We start from the raw sequence: 16,620 nt of genomic DNA, 5'->3' as shown, positions 1-16,620 counted from the left end.
AAACAAAAGTAGAGTTGAAATTACCAGCCACCTCTACGATTGTCACCATAACCGCCATTGCCATAACCGCCTCTACGGTCTTCATTACCATAACCATCTCTACCGCCGAAATCATCACCGAAACCACCTCTACGGTCGTCTCTACCGAATTCATTGCCAAAGCCATTGTTACCACCGAATTCGTTTCTACCGCCAAACTCGTTTCTACCACCGAATTCATTTCTACGTTCTTCACCGAAACCACCAAATCCACCTGGTTGTTGTTGTTGTTGTTGTTGTTGTTGGTCGTAACGTTGTTCATAACGTTGTGCGTTATGGTGTTCATGTCTTTCATGACGATCTTCTTTACGTTCATTTCTACGTTCTTCGAAATGATCTTCAGCCTTGTTGGCTAAGACAGCACCAGAGATAGCACCCAAGACACCACCCATAGTGGAGTGGTTACCTGAAACTTTAGAACCGGCATAAGCACCACCGGCACCACCGACCAAAGTAGAGAACAAACCTCTGTCACCGTCTTGACCAGCAATTGGTTGACCGTTTTGATCATATTGAACTTGTTGGTTTTGACCTTGTCTTGGTTGTTGGTAAGAGCCTTGGTCACCTTCAGAGTAGAATTCGTTAGCGGACATTGTTGTACTTGGTTTGCTTTTTTTGGTTTATTGCAGCAATTTTGCTTTTTCTATTTTATTCCATTTTCTTTTCTAAAGAAAAGTTTTGACAAGAAATCTAATTTGAATCTAATTCTAATGTTTATATATACCGAAGAAATAATTTTATTAATTTTATTTGATCAAGTGATGAGACAACATGCATACTGTATGGGATACATTCAATGGGAATTTCGATACTATAAAAGAGAAACAGGTCATATCCAACGATGGCCAAGACAAGACTGTACGGTAGCAAGCTAGTATTCAAGAGGCATATGTCTCCAACCTTTGCTAATAAAGATAAAGGGCTGTGTCAGAGTCTGTTAGAGAAATTGTTAAGGTAAGTAAATAAGACTTCATCCGTAGAAACGACGACGGCTGTGCACATGGTGGTCCAAATTGGGACAGATATCTTCCAAGAGTTAGACAAAATAATAAAAAGCAAGAACAACACGAAAGTGTTAGAATGAAAAAATGGGCAATACTAATAAATTTAGAAACATGGAACACGATTGGTAAATTCTTCATTGCCATTGCGGTTTAGGATAACAGAAACTAAACTGGTATGAATTGAATAACCAGAGCTGTGTATAGGGGCCAAGTTGGAAAGGGAATGCTCACTGGTGTAAAGGAATTGGATCGAGATAGTGTTGTATAAATTTCATTTCATTTCGTACAGAAAGAAGAAAAGATCCATCCGGTAAAGGAGTTGTTGATTTGGCAAAAATAGTGAAAAAAAAAAAGTGACAATAAATAAAAATAAAAAAATGGCGTACGAGATAAAGAGCCCAGAACACGTTGCACGAAATATAGATCTGTCTAAGAGAGTCTCCCCTTCAAAAAATTGTCTCTGTCATGGTCTAGTAGAAAAAAAAAATAATAATAAAAAAGCATGCAAAGCAAGATTAAGTAGTGGAACATGACCAACTAGCAATGGAATAAGATCGACGTCAATGACTTAAACAAGAAAAGCTTGTTGTTTTACATACATTCATGACGACAGTATATTATATGTATCGTACAAGTAAAAGAAAAAAAAATATAAATAAATAAAAAGACTGCAGAACCTTCCAATTGATTAGTTAATTTTCTCCTCATCATTCTAGTCTAATCCAAACTGTCTAATAAAATAATTAAAAATTAATTCTTTTTGAGGGGATAAGACCCAATAAGAATTAGTTTCAAACTCTTTATAGGCTCTTCTCTTTGCCCTTGTCTTTTTCTCTTCTCTTCACTAATGATAGAATGAAATTTTAGCATGGTGAAAAATTAATCTTTATAATATCTTAAGAGCCTAATACAAATATTGTGGAGTGCACAAATTTTCTGTGGTGCCACAGAAATGCCTGCAACAGTACCTAATATCTGTTTTTGGTATGTTTCCCTTGTTGGGAAAACCGCACCTTGGCATCCGAAAGAGGAAAGTCAGAGCCGAGTAGGGTTTTTTTTCTTTTTTTTCTTTTTTTTTTTATTCTTTTTTTTCTTTTTTCTTTTTTCGGTGGATTTGAAAAATTAAAGCACGTGACAAAAAGCTGAAGTTCAGATGGTAGCGTCACTAATAGTAATGTGATAGCGCTGTATATAACATATATGGTAGCGCCGTATTAAGATATTTCGTGATAGCGCCGTGCCCTTTGGAATATTTTTAATTTTTTTTTTTTTTTAGAGCCGAGATTTACTACATTCGGGAATTTTCGGCTAGTAATTACTTGTCGGAGGCGGAGAAATTTAACACGGATTGACTAAGTAACTGACTACTAAAACTAGTTTAGCCTTAAAAATCCATATACTAAAAAAATGAAAATAGAGATCTACAGATTAAACTTGAATAATATTTTTTTTAAAAAACACAATAAAAAAGAATTATTAACATATACAAAAAAAGAATAAGTCCAATAAGAATTCATAAGGCTTTCTACACTGCATTCCTGACTTTGTTCAGAGATTCGTTTAATCACATTGCTAGATATATTTCCGTTTTTTTTCTTTTATATATATATATATATTTATATATATATTTTGAGGGGTAGTTAGTTATTTACTATTCATTCCTTTTAATTTAACCTACACGATATTTTTCTAAAAAAAGAAAATATTAATCCTTCATCCTTTTATCAAAAGTCTATGAAACATGAAGCAAAATCCTTTATTGGAAAGTGTAAAGAGACGGAATGATCTTTATGATAATATTTCTACTGGTTCTTATTCACATACGTCGTCATATTTACATTTACATGATTTAGTCAATAAAAATAATAACAGTACTTCTAGACACGGCAATTCTATAGCGAAACAAAACACTTTACAAAACCCTATTCATACAAATAATTTAAAATTAAATGATTTGAATTCTATCGTTACTAAAAATAATTGGAACCAATTAAATGATTTCAACTTAGAAGAATTAAGAGATGGGGTTTTTCGATGCTTATTTCTCTAAACCAGACCATTCTGTCAATATAATGGCAAATTCTAATGATAATTTAAATGATGCTAAGAATAAGAAGAGGAAAACAGCAAAATTCATATCAAATCAAATCAAATTATATTTTCTACAGATTTATAACAAAATGGTATTGAGTTTCAAAGATCCCATGGTAGTGCTAGGTTTAATCAAATATTTCATGGCTTTCTTTATTGCATTTATCTTATGTATCATTCATCCAGCTGGAAGATGGATCGGTCATGATTTTAGAATTTTCTTACCATTGGCCACAATCTTACATCATCCAGCAAGAAGTGTAGGGTTCCAGTTAGAAATCACAATTCAATCTCTATTAGGTGGTGTATTAGCATGTGGCTGGTCCTCCTTTGCTTGGTACATCTCTATATGTACAAACCCTGTTGCACATCATCAAGGTGGTATTCTATTTGCCAGTCTTTTCATTGCACTTTTCATTGTTACTTGGTTAAGAGCTTATTTCCAAAGATTTATGTATTTCACTTTAACTGCAGCTATTGGGTTCATCTATTTACATACTGTTTCATTGACATTTACTAAAGGTGCTACATCTTTGCATTGGATGTTTTTTTGGGATTTTGGTATATCATACATTTTTGGTCTATTAGTATCTTTATTGATTTGTATTGCAGTTTTTCCCAATTTTGGTAATAATGAAATCATTGATAATTTCATCTCTACAAATAGAGATCTTAGAGATTTATTTTTAAATTCGATCGATAAACATAACACTACAGATTTCACTTTAAATATTAATCCATTGATCGAAATGTTTAATATTAATTTATCGAATTCTTATAGAGATTTAACCACTCAATTTACCGTTACAAAATTTAATTTGAAAATTTTAACCAATTTGAGAAATTCCATGACAAAATTAATTGCTCTAATTAGAATCTTACCCATTAAAAATTATCTTCTTGATCAAGCTGAATTGATATCTTTATATGAAAATCTTTTTGAGACTAAATCTAAAAATAATTCTGCTAGTAGTACTAACATGAATACAAGTGAAGAAACAAGCTCTTTAGAATTAAAGGATATTAATGATACTTCAGATTTAGAACAATTCAATTCTCACCTATTAAATATCTTAAAGGATACTTTTTCCATAAATGTCTTTAAAATGATAATAGAATTGATCAGATCTACAGAAATTATAGAAGACACTTTATTGTTTTTCAAATTTAATTATTTCCCAACAAAGAATAATTCAAAAAAAAATTTATCCAAATTAGAATTAAATAAAAAAATTAAACGTTCCAAATATCTTTTACAAAAAAAATTAATTGCTCTTGATACTTCATATAAGAAATTTTCAATTCTAATTTATAACTTACAAAGTAAAAAACGTCATACAGATCCAAATTTTTCAAGAAAAAATATTTCAAATAATTTTGATGATAAAATTATAACTTCATTATTATTTATTAAAACAATAAGAAGTATTTGTAAAGCAATGATTCTAATATTGGATGATTCAATAGAATTAATTGATATATCAAATCATAATTTGAATTCTAAATTTAATTTCCATTTTAATATTCCACAATATCCATTAGATCGTGCCATTCATAGACTGCCTTTACAATCGTTAATTGATTCAGGCCAAGGTAATACTAATAATTATATTGAAACTAAAAATTCTATTGATGATATTTTCGAAAAATTATACAATATTTATACTTCAAGGCATACTTATTCAAATTTAAATTCAAATAATAAGGATTCTCAAAATATAAATTCTGAAGAGGATAATAATTTAATCTTTATTAGAGCAATGGATCATAATGATTTTAATTTACATACCACTAAAAATCCAATTAGATATAAACTTTGGAAATTAACTAAATTATTTAGTGGTAATGATTTTAAATGGTCTGTTAAAATTATTACTATCGTTACTTTTATTTCATTACCTTCATGGTTGAAGATGTCTTATCATTGGTATCAAACTTATCAATGTTGGTGGGGGGTAATATTATTTTATATTTTATGTTATAAAAATTATTATACCACCAAGATGTTTATCTTCAAAAGATTAGCCTTTGGAATAATTGGTATGTTTTGGGGTTGGTGCTCACTACAAGCAAGACATTTTGGTAATCCATATGTAATGATGGTCATGAGTTCAATCTTTGTGGTTCCAATGTCAATTAATCACTTGATTTTTTATAATTCAAATTCATCATATACTTCATTGATTTGCTACTTGATAGTGGCCTTACAACCTTACTCGAAATTACATCATCCTTCACAACATGAAGTTTTAACTACAGCCAGTATATGGAAATATACATGGGTTATAAGTATTTGTTTAATTATTGGTATCACTTTATCATTAGTAGTTAATATGGTCATGTGGTCTTTCAGTGCCAGTGAAGAATTAAGATTATCAACATCATCATTTATTTCTCATTTAAGCCAATTATATCAATCAGTTGCATCAAGATATCTTTATCGTGACTCAGGAGATGATCCAACAGAATTAACAATATCTTTATCACATATTTGGGAAGTTAGATTAACACAAAGTTTATTCGAATTAAGAAAATTATTCCAAAATGCTAAAGATGAATTAAGATTCATACCAGATTTTAATTATATTGCATATGATGAATTATTATCTATTTGTGAAGTTCTTTTGCAAGAGATTATCGAAGCAAGAATTGCAGGTACTTATTTTGAAATATGGGAAAATGATAATAATCTAATTACAATAAGGGCATTATTATCTTTAAGAAGAGATAGTGTTTCAAGCATCATTACTAATTTTTACATCATTTCTAATTGTTTTAGATCTACCAATAAATTACCAAGATATATGCCTAATTCAATCTTGGCAAGAAAACGTTTATATGATTTCATTGATAAATTTGAAAAAGAAAATGATAATAACCCTGAATCGACTGAAAAATACTATTCCACTAAATCTTCCTCATCTAAAAATGCACCAACATTTAATACGGGAATGTTTAACAATAATGAAAAAGATGATAACGAATCAACTCCATCAGAATCGAATGTAGAAACAACTCAATGTGGATCTGATAACCAGTTTTCAAGCAGTATTGATAATAATTTAACCACTCAAAAGACAGATAATAATATAATATCCAATTCAACATCGGGTTTGAATAAAATCGATTCTACATCAAGTATTCAAGATTACGAGTTAGAAAATTGGACTGAAATTCATAAATTAGAATTTTCAAAAACTTTTACAAATATTTCTAAATCAGTTTATCTTTTAATTAAAGCTTCTAAAGATATTCTCGGTGAAGAATCCTATTAGTCATTACATGAGCTGCTTAATTTTAATTACGCTCTCTTATTTTACTTTAACAGACATACTTTCTTTAATTTATAGAAATTAATTTTTCATTTATAATATTTATTTAATTGAAATATATGACTTAATGCATTACAAATTATAATTTATTTTCAGCATATTCTGGCTACTTGGAGAATTGATCTTTGTTATTGTGTTCTTTTACCTGGCATTTCTGTTTTGTTTTGTTTTTTCTGTTTTAATTCTTATTATTATAATGATTTTAAAATATGTAGAATTATTTAGAATATATATTGGATTGTATTTAAATTGTGATTTGAGATTCAATGGATTATAAAATAATAGAATAATGTATCATCTGGAGTATCTCCCCCAAAATGAATATTTAGGCTAATATAGAATATCTAGTAATTCTTCTTTAAGCATCCCATGAATGAAGTACAATCATAAAAAATGACTTACAAGTCTTCTAGAAAAAAGTATTTGCTAATAGTATATGGGTTTCAATTATTAATTGTTTTTCTTTTCATTGAAAGTAGAATCCACAACATGATAAATAACGATTAAAGTCATCATGGTCAAACCAAAGAAAATAACTAAGGAGTTCAATTGGTTATCAGAGATCATTATTGGTTTTGCGTTGAAATGATATGGGCTACTGAAATTTTTGACTAATTAAATTTGATAAGTTTATTAAGAAATAATTAACAATATTTTAAACGCGATAATAAATTGAAATATTTCATTCATTCAAATATGCCGGATTTTTCGTGAAAAATTTAACCCCCAAAAATAAGAATTAATAGGGATAAAACTATCAATTCTAATAATCATATTTGAAAAAGAATATAAATTCATAATTGAAGAGATTATAAAACCATATTTTGTAATTAGTAAATAGAAGTAGTGATTGGACTAGAAAGCAAAATGTCTTTAAAGAAATAAACATTATTAAATAGGTTAATCAATTTAAGATAAAAGTTTGGATAAATGTGTTTATAAAACGAAGTGAAGATGCATAGAGTATATTAAAAGTTGAGATGCAGAAAAATTAAGAGAAAAGAAAAAAATAATTAAAAAAAGAAATTAGTAGAATATAGAAAAAAAAAATACTTGAAGGTTCCTCACAGCGTATTTATTATCTGTGTACTAGCTGTTATCAATGACTAGAATTTAATTCAAGAACCTGTATCATATTAAACCAAACAAAAAAGGTTGGTATTTCAAATATATTTAACAAAGGCATGGTGGTATTATGGAATATAATTAATTTGGTGCTCGAATGAATAATATTTTCAGTGAAAATATATTCTATTTTATTAGAGAGCTTATGGCTTATCGCTTTGGATAATTTCTAATTTTATTTGATTCTATCCTTTGGGATATATCGATCTTTTTAGGATTTAAAACATCAATAGCATCTTGGAAATTTTCAGTATCAAAACTTGAGCCAGTTGTAATTTCTGTTGAATCTGGAGTCTCTTCATTCTCTTGTTTAGGGTCTATTATTAACTCATTTAAACCCGTTGTAGCTGTCAAGTCAACTACAGTATTATCTGGGTTTGAATTAAATGCTCTATTATTTTGTTGTATTGGACTATTATTTGAAAGTTCCGAATGTAGTTGTAAATTTTGTAAATCTGCCAATTGATTTGAATAATTTTCTCTATTAATTAAATAATCATCATGTGTTTGAGATGGAAGTTTTCTAAATTTTGTTGCAAATTCACATCTATATATTCCTTCTTTAAAGGTTTCGATATCATCTAAATCAATAGAAGAATCAATTATATATTGAACTTTTTCATCGGTTTCATCACCCAAAATATTATTCCAAATGAAAACAATTTCACCCTTTTCATTCCATTTCTTGAAAAATTCTAGCTTTTCAGAGATTGGGAAAGCCCATTCTTTGTCTTTTATTTTTGATTGAACTGATAACTCACTAATTGTATCATCAATCATCAATTCATCATTGAAATCGTCATTAGTCTCTTCTAATTCATCCAAAACTTTTTGAACAACAATTTCATAGCTAAATTGATTGATTTCTCTTAAGAAAAGAATAGAATCATTATAAATACATTCTAAGGATGATTTAGGAGAAAGTTCTGATCTTAATAAGTCAAATTCGCCCAATGCAATGGTTGCTAATTCTTGAGGTTTTGCACCAAAATTCATAAACGATTTGATAAGATTCATTCTCGTAAACACAATATCTATAGTTTTGGTTAAAATAATCTTTTATGTGTGCCCTTCTATTTATTTTTTTTTCCTCTTTTTTTTTCTTTTTGCCTTGAGTTTGTTTAGAATTCGCTTCTATTAATGAGCTGTTTTAAAGTGTCAAGATAGAAACCTTAAAACCAGTTTCAAATGTTAAAGATTATTGATCAATGTATATCCTAGTTTGTAATATATTATCATTGTATCCTTATATTACCACTGATTGCATTCTTAACTTGTAAAATTCGACAATTCGAAAAGTCATTATAGATTTTCAGATGTCATTTTGCTTTTCGCTAATGTTAATTTTGATAAGGAATAACGAAAAAAAATATAAAAAAATTAAAATTACCTATCGATTTGATGACACAATTATTTTAAAAAAATATTCATTAAATGCTGATTATAAATTTAAAATCAAATATATAAAATAGTTTCATTTCAAAAATAAGGAAAAGTATATATATGCTCAGCTTGTACTAAAGGCAATTAATCATTATAGCGTGTAGTTTATAGTACATAGTGCCGTAGAGTCTATAAAGTGTGAAACATAGATAAACAAAATAAATAATCGTAATACATAGTAAATATCACAAATTCAGATCATGTGAAGTTTGGTAGTTTCAATGTGGCATGGTAGTTATAATCAAATGATACGTTATGCTTATCTTTAAAAGCAGTAATTGCTCATGCCAATAATAAAAAAAAGGCAGGAATAACAGAAAAAAAAGTAAAAGTAAAAAAAAAATAAAAATAAAAATAAAAATAAAAATAAAAATAAAAATATTTATAGATTCTTGTATAACAGAGACGTTTGAAGGTTTATGAGTTATAATGTTACAATTTAGATTTTTTATTTGAGTTATTGTTTTGAATATCAAAATCATTTAAATAGTTTCTAGAATTATCATCGCTAAATGAATCCCTCTTTGTATATGGAGAGATGGCAGTACTGATTTTTCTTTTTTGTTATTATATAATTGATTTTCAGAAATCATTCCGTTTTGTCTGGTAATGTTGGCAGAATCTTTCTTATTTAAGTTATTATAATTATTAATTTGGTCCATTGAATTTATTCTACTGATTGAAGATGGATTACTACTTTTCATGTTTATATTTCTGTTTATACTTCTATTCGTATTCAAATTTGGATCCATGATTGGATTAACGGTAGAATTTGGGCTTGCATTAAAATTGGGATTCATATTAAGATTAGGCATATTACCATTCTGATTTGGAAATTCATTTGAACTATTTTGAAGAATTGGGTTCCCATTATGATGTTTTTGAGAATTATTTAAATATGATTGATTAAATTCCGTCATATAAGGTGTTGCAGGTTGTGATCTTTGCGATTGAGAAGATTGCAATTGAATGTGAATTGGTGGTTGGTTGTGTTCTGGAGAATTAGAAGTTGTTGTATTTACGTTGGAGGTAGGTATTGAATTTGGATTTGAAGGAATATTAGAATTAATGTTAGGATTTGTATTTGAAGATGGGGTATTAACATTTAAAGGTGAGGCATTTGTATTTGAATTAGTTGATGCATTTGTATTTGAATTAGTTGATGATGAAGATGAAGTTGGCCAAGGACCTGCGTTATTCTTATGTTCATTAACAAATGATTGTAGTGCCTGTAAGGGGCTTGCTAATTTATTATCTCTTTGATAAATTAATAGTTGAGTTAATGATGACATTACATCATTAACTTGCAGGATTCTAAAATAATCTTCTTGGATTCCATTAACTGAAATACTTCTAAATACTCTAAAATAAGAACGTAATTGAGAAATAGCATTAAAATTCGGCGGAACTCTTGAAAATTGAATATCATTTTCGTCCTTAATTTTAGATGAATCATTATTATTATTATTATTATTAGTAGTAGTAGTATAATTTGATATTGGATTATTAAACATATTCATATTAGAAGCCATAGTTGAATGATTGACATCAGAATCTTTCACTGATGAATGACCATAATCTTGATTTATAGAACCATCATTTTTTTTCTTACTTGCATACGATTGATATTGTTTATCTCTCTTTAAATGGGGTTTCATTTTTGATTTTTCTTCATTTAAAATACTAGAATCATATTGATTTGAATTTTCATATTTCATATTCGATTGATTTAAATCACTTGAATTATTTGAATGACTAGAATTTGAATTATCATTTGGATTACCTAATTTTTGGAAAATTTCATAAGATAATTTTTCTTTAGAGATTAATCTTTCTAAAGAATTCCATTCTACACCAGGAACAAAATTATGGAAACAAAAATGAATCCATTCGATCTTTAAAGTTTGATCAAAAGTTCCTTTAAATTGAGCCAAATGAGTAACAAAACTACCATCTAAATAATGGAAAGTTAAAGAGACTCTTGGGCAATTGAAGAAAATTGTACCATTACTTAAAACATGAGCATTTAATTGTGTAGTTAATAATTCAGTTCTTACAATGGAAGCAGATCTTAAAGCTGTAAAAACACCTGGTATTAATGCAGCAATAATTTCTGTTTGTTTGTTTTCATATTTTGATTTCGTAATATATTGGAAAGTACCAAAAGGTGTAAAATATTTTTCAATAGTCCTTTGCCAATAATTCCAAACATCTGTTTGGCCAGCAGATGCATTTACAATATTAATTAATTCATGTAGTCTTAATATAGCAAGATTTGATAGATATTTTCTGGCAGAATATGACATTATTGGAGCACTTGCAATGATTTGATTAATATTTTGTTGATTTGTATTTGGTAAATTCATTTGAAAATTAGAATTGTTTGTTGTGTTAGCCATTGGGTTATTCATCCTATTATTCAGTGGGTTATTCGGTATACTATTCGGTATGTTATTCGGTATATTATTTGTTGTATCATTAGTTGTGTTATTATTATTTATTGTGGGGCTATACATAGGATTAAACCCGTTATTGATCGAGCTCCCATCACCAGGATTATTGTTTGCTTGTTTTCTTAATTGATTAAATTGATTTAATCTTCTAAATTGTTGTTGGGTAATTTTCTGTTGATATGACGGATCAATACTTGAGTTATTTTGATTTGGTATGGAGGAATTATTTTGAATTTGTTGTTGTTGTTGTTGTTGTTGTTGCTGTTGTTGTAAATTTAATTGTGGTGCAACTTTAAATTGATTTGTTGAATCACTATGATTTATATTTGTATTTTCAAATGTATTGGTAGGGATATTATGAGGAGTAGATCTATTAGAATGACTTGAATGGGAACTCAATGAATTTATGTTGGAATCATTTATATTATTCTGTGTAAATTGGTTAGGATTGGAAGTTGGTAATATAGTACTCGGCTGAGGAGTAGTTGAGTTTATGTTTATATTGTTGGTAGGACTACTAGAAGACATTGTTAATATAGTTGCTCTGTTTCTATTATTTTTATTGGATTTTAATAACGACTTTTATTTACAGAATGTTTATATTTATTTTATTATTTTTTTTTTTTTTGTATTATTTTTTTTATTTAAAAATAGAAAAAAAGTTATAATAACTTTAATAGTTTAATTATAATTTATTTTTATTGATTATTTGCTCTTTTTTCCCTCTTTTAATTGTTTTTAGTAATATGTTTTATAATTTTTTTGGCTTTTCGTTTCGTTCGTTTCAATATGTTTAAAGTCAAATTTTACTGGACAATGGATGCGTTAGTTTTAAGAAAACAATAGATATTTCAGGAAATATCTAGCGAAAAGTTAAGATTCAAGATTCTAGTTTTATTGTTGGATAAATTCTTGTTGGGTGAAACGCCTCCAGAGAAATTTTCTAATGTTCAAAGAATGTTTCAAGTAGAGGAGAATGTCAGATATTAATCGATCGAGAATGTCAGATCTAGAATAAGATCTAGTGATTTCTAAGGAAAGAATTGTCAAAGAAGAGATTGTTAAAAAAGAATATATAAAAGAAGGGATTGTACTGGAAAAGCGATAAAATATATGTGCTTTCCAGTTGTGCTTTCCAGTTGTGCTTTCCAGCTGTGCTTTCCAGCTGTGCTTTCCAGTTGTGCTTTCCAATAATATGCATAATATATTGTATTTTCACCCCCTACATACTAGGTAAAAGACAAAATGCTAAGATATGTATATAAAACTATTTATAAGATGCAAGAGCCTGTCTTTGATAATTGGCCTTACTATCACTTCTTTATACAATCGACCTGATATAAAGTGTCTATATATTTGTTGTTAGTTGGATCCCAAACGAATTCCAGACCTGATAATTGGCCACCTTTAGTGCAACCCGAATCCAAGCCTTTTGTATGATTATGAATATTTAAACCTGAAGAAGCATCATGGCCATAAACAACTGTAATGTTATTGATGATCTCTGAAAATTCTAAAAGATCATAATCGAAATTTTTTTGAATCTTTTTATTATCATTGAACGTTTGTTCCACTTTAGTTTCATCCCATAATTTATACCATTTAATAAGTGATTTCTTAGTGGCATCGATATCGTTGGATTTCTTTTTTTTATCTTTCATTCCTAATTGTTTATAAGTATTTGACCAATTATCTTGTTCCACAAATTTCATTTCAGTTAAAGTATCAATACTAGGAATAAACAATTCATTATCATTTGCATTTAAAGTGGTATTGATGAAATTACCAGGTAATAGTCCAGCATGCACTGCAAACAACGCATGAGAAGCATCGTTATTAGATCTTTGGATCTTGAAAGCCACCGTGGAATGTTTGGCCAATTCATACAATTTCTTAAACCCTAATTCGTTTGCCAATTTCAAATGAGATTGTTTAATTTTTTTCAATGGATCCTTTGGGACATAATTAAACTCGGTGTTGAAATTTAATGGATTAAATTCAGATTCTTTAGAATAATTTTCCATATCTTGATTGATTAATGCCACCAACACTTTAATATCGTTATTACCCAAAACGTATCTGACATTCCGATTACCTTTATGAATACTATCGACTAAGAAATCTAATACTTTCAAAGAATCAGGACCTTTGGTTAAGAAATCTCCCACCAAGATTACCATATCTGTATCACTATCATAATTCATCTCTTCGAAAAGTGAAGTCATTGTATCGTATTCTCCATGAACATCACCAATGAACAATAGACGGTTTACATTAGGGTACTCATCCAATTTAATTGTTTCAAACGTATTGATGACAGGTAATTCCATAATGATTGTATTACTATTGTGTTGCTGGGAAATTTTAATAAAGATAGTTAATGTTGCAAGAAGAGTTATAAACCCAACAATGACATTCTTAAATCTAACATAAAACCCAGGTCTGTGACTATTGGTCTCATCCAATAGTTTTATACTCTCAAATTGCATAATTATATGAGTATTACCTATTGTTTTGTTTTGCTATTATTTTTTTGATTATGAAAAATATTCGAGTTTTCACTATTACACTTTGAATAGCCGTTTCTTTTTTCTTAGCAGCAACACAAAAAAATAACAGCTAAACTCGGGTAAATAGTGTGTAAAGTCTTTTTTCAAAAGACTCAATCAATATTTCAATACTATATGTATTTATATAATTATAATCTTAACTCAGATATAAGCATATATATTACCACGCATAAACATATAAGTGATTATTGCACCTTAACTCATCGATTAGCTAATACCTCATTGGTCCCAAAAGTTTCATCAGTTGTCCGCTACCATGAAGGTACTCGGAAATGTTAAATAAAATGCTTCATTGAAAGAAAAGATAAGAAAAAGAGAAATTAAAACAGGGGAAATAATGGTCGAGATTACAACGTCTTCATATGTGGTGTGACTGTGTAGGGTATTAAAACACGTTGTTGTTACATTTATTTATATTGTTTCTTTTTTTTTAATTTTTTTGGAACTTATTGCGGGTCACGTGGGATACCAAGTTGGTCACGTGATATGTGGTTTTCAAATCAAATTGCATTTGAAACTGTCTTGCATTTGAGTATAATACAACCGTTAGATGTTAGAGTTGTGCTTGCTATTCTAGTAATTACACCCTTATTAGAATCATCACTTGAAAAAAAACCATATATAGCCAATCTATTAACGAGCTCCTTTGATAGTCAACCGCCAAGTAAGAATATATACATACAGTCAAGAAATAGCACATACAGTCAAGAAATAGCACATACAGTCAAGAAATAGCACATACAGTCAAGAAATAGCACATACAGGTAATTCATTTTTTCGCTTGTAATTGTATTGCACCTGAATTTTTCAGCGTGCCTATCAATAAGTTATATGCATTTATTGATTGAATAATTCTTGAACAATTGTTCCATTCTAAAGCAACATTAAACTTTCCCAATTTCTCAATTGAAAAGAAAAATTTCTCTTGAATTAAAATATCTCATATTTAGTATTTTAATAAATTACTTTATCCGTTTAAGAAATCGTTTCCCTTTCTTTTCTTCCATTTTGATTAATCGGTCTTTTTTTTATTCGATTTTGGAAAAATTTAAATTTGGTGAAAAAAAAAAAAATAATTGAAAATTAAAATTTCACAATTTCAAAAAGAATAAAATAAATAAAGCAAACAATAACAAATAAAGTAAATTAATCATACTATTCAAAGCTGTAATTGTTTTGTTATTGATTATTTAATAAATTTAACGAATTTCAATTTTTATTTTTTTTTTCGGTTCCGCATAATTAAACACCTTTGAAAAAAAATAAAATAATAATAATTGAATTAATTTACATAATAAAAAATATTCAATTATATAAATAAAAAAATAGCAAAAAGCATTACTCATTATCGTATCACAGTAATACGTCAATCTCCATCAAGGCATACCTCTAATATTTTTTTGCCCTCTGTTTCAATTGAACTTTGTTTTTTTCCCTTCTTTTTTCATATCTTTGTTCTTTTTTTTATCAGTCTTTAACAATTGTTCTCCAATTGTTATCTATCATTCACTAGACTGACTAATTATAATATATAATACATTTCTATTCCTCTCCTCCCCTCTACACTCACCTTCTCTTCACTAATGACTAGCATACCGGCAGATATCATAGACTGGACTATATTGAATGAAATCATATATATGGATGAAGACGATCCAGACTTCTCCAAAAGTTTAATCATTCAATTCATAGATCAAGCAAATACTACATTCGATAGTATGCAAGAGGAATTGGATAACAACAAGGATTTGTCGAAATTAGATAATTTGGGCCACTTCTTAAAGGGATCTTCTGCCACTTTAGGTTTACAAAGAATCGCTTGGGTTTGTGAAAGAATTCAAAATTTAGGTAGAAAAGATGAGAACTTCTTCCCCAACTTAAATGATCTGTTATCAACTTTATCTGAGAAGGATTCGATCTATTTGAAAAATTTGGATTTATCCGTGTATTCTAAAGATATTACCATGGAATCTACACATGCTGATAATGAATATTTGCTAATGATAACAAAGGCTTTGAATCAAGCAAGAATAGAGTTCTTGTTAGCAAGAAAGGAATTATCTAGATACTATAAACAAGAATTATGAATAATGAAAAATAAAATATAAAAAAAACATAAAAAAAATCTTGCCTTCTGCTATCGACATTTTTTTTTCCTTTAAAAGAACAACGCCACTCTCTTATATTTACTTATTCAATCACTTTTTTTTTGTTTTCTAAAGTACTTTTTTAATATATCATCTCATTCTACTTTGGGTTTACTTTTGTTATATTTTCATATTTTTTTTTCTCTACTCATTATTAGTTTACACGTTTATTCCATCTTATTTTGGCTTCCCATTTTTATCTAATCTACAAAATGTATTTATTTTTTTTTTTTGTTTTTTTTTATTTCCATAATAACATTGTTTATTTTTCAATTGTATGTATTTGGAATTTTAAAGTCTCTACTATCTATTTATATTATCTATATTTTACTTATTACTTATTCAATCAAATTAATAAAAAAAATCAAAAAAAAAAAAATTCAAAAAAAATTATAATGCCATTAGTTTAATTTCAA

General features: G+C 28.2%; 7 protein-coding genes across 7 annotated transcripts; 2 read left to right on the top strand and 5 right to left on the bottom strand.

Moving 5' to 3' along the window:
* Positions 1-20: 20 nt before the first annotated feature.
* On the bottom strand, positions 21-632 carry TBLA0G00360 (uncharacterized protein; the record flags this gene model as incomplete). Its single annotated transcript, XM_004181456.1, has 1 exon — positions 21-632. The coding sequence occupies one exon, from the start codon at positions 630-632 to the stop codon at positions 21-23; it is 612 nt and encodes a 203-aa protein (XP_004181504.1).
* A 2,432-nt stretch (positions 633-3,064) lies between these two features.
* On the top strand, positions 3,065-6,409 carry BRE4 (Bre4p; the record flags this gene model as incomplete). The annotated part of the gene is made up of 1 exon (XM_004181455.1): positions 3,065-6,409. The coding sequence occupies one exon, from the start codon at positions 3,065-3,067 to the stop codon at positions 6,407-6,409; it is 3,345 nt and encodes a 1,114-aa protein (XP_004181503.1).
* A 507-nt stretch (positions 6,410-6,916) lies between these two features.
* On the bottom strand, positions 6,917-7,033 carry OST4 (olichyl-diphosphooligosaccharide--protein glycotransferase OST4; the record flags this gene model as incomplete). The annotated part of the gene is made up of 1 exon (XM_004181454.1): positions 6,917-7,033. One exon carries the CDS (start codon positions 7,031-7,033, stop codon positions 6,917-6,919), a length of 117 nt encoding a protein of 38 aa, XP_004181502.1.
* Positions 7,034-7,741: 708 nt separating this feature from the next.
* On the bottom strand, positions 7,742-8,608 carry VID27 (Vid27p; the record flags this gene model as incomplete). The annotated part of the gene is made up of 1 exon (XM_004181453.1): positions 7,742-8,608. The coding sequence occupies one exon, from the start codon at positions 8,606-8,608 to the stop codon at positions 7,742-7,744; it is 867 nt and encodes a 288-aa protein (XP_004181501.1).
* Positions 8,609-9,516: 908 nt separating this feature from the next.
* On the bottom strand, positions 9,517-12,015 carry MFG1 (Mfg1p; the record flags this gene model as incomplete). The annotated part of the gene is made up of 1 exon (XM_004181452.1): positions 9,517-12,015. One exon carries the CDS (start codon positions 12,013-12,015, stop codon positions 9,517-9,519), a length of 2,499 nt encoding a protein of 832 aa, XP_004181500.1.
* Positions 12,016-12,800: 785 nt separating this feature from the next.
* On the bottom strand, positions 12,801-13,976 carry PPN2 (putative serine/threonine-protein phosphatase; the record flags this gene model as incomplete). The annotated part of the gene is made up of 1 exon (XM_004181451.1): positions 12,801-13,976. The coding sequence occupies one exon, from the start codon at positions 13,974-13,976 to the stop codon at positions 12,801-12,803; it is 1,176 nt and encodes a 391-aa protein (XP_004181499.1).
* Positions 13,977-15,640: 1,664 nt separating this feature from the next.
* YPD1 (Ypd1p) lies at positions 15,641-16,144 on the top strand (the record flags this gene model as incomplete). The annotated part of the gene is made up of 1 exon (XM_004181450.1): positions 15,641-16,144. One exon carries the CDS (start codon positions 15,641-15,643, stop codon positions 16,142-16,144), a length of 504 nt encoding a protein of 167 aa, XP_004181498.1.
* Between the last annotated feature and the right edge of the window lie 476 nt (positions 16,145-16,620).

The sequence above is a fragment of the Henningerozyma blattae genome, chromosome 7 (genome assembly GCF_000315915.1).
Source record: "Henningerozyma blattae CBS 6284 chromosome 7, complete genome".
Lineage (NCBI taxonomy): Eukaryota > Fungi > Ascomycota > Saccharomycetes > Saccharomycetales > Saccharomycetaceae > Henningerozyma > Henningerozyma blattae.
The sequence above is the reverse complement of the archived record's forward strand: the minus strand, read 5'-3'. Positions and strand labels throughout refer to the sequence as shown.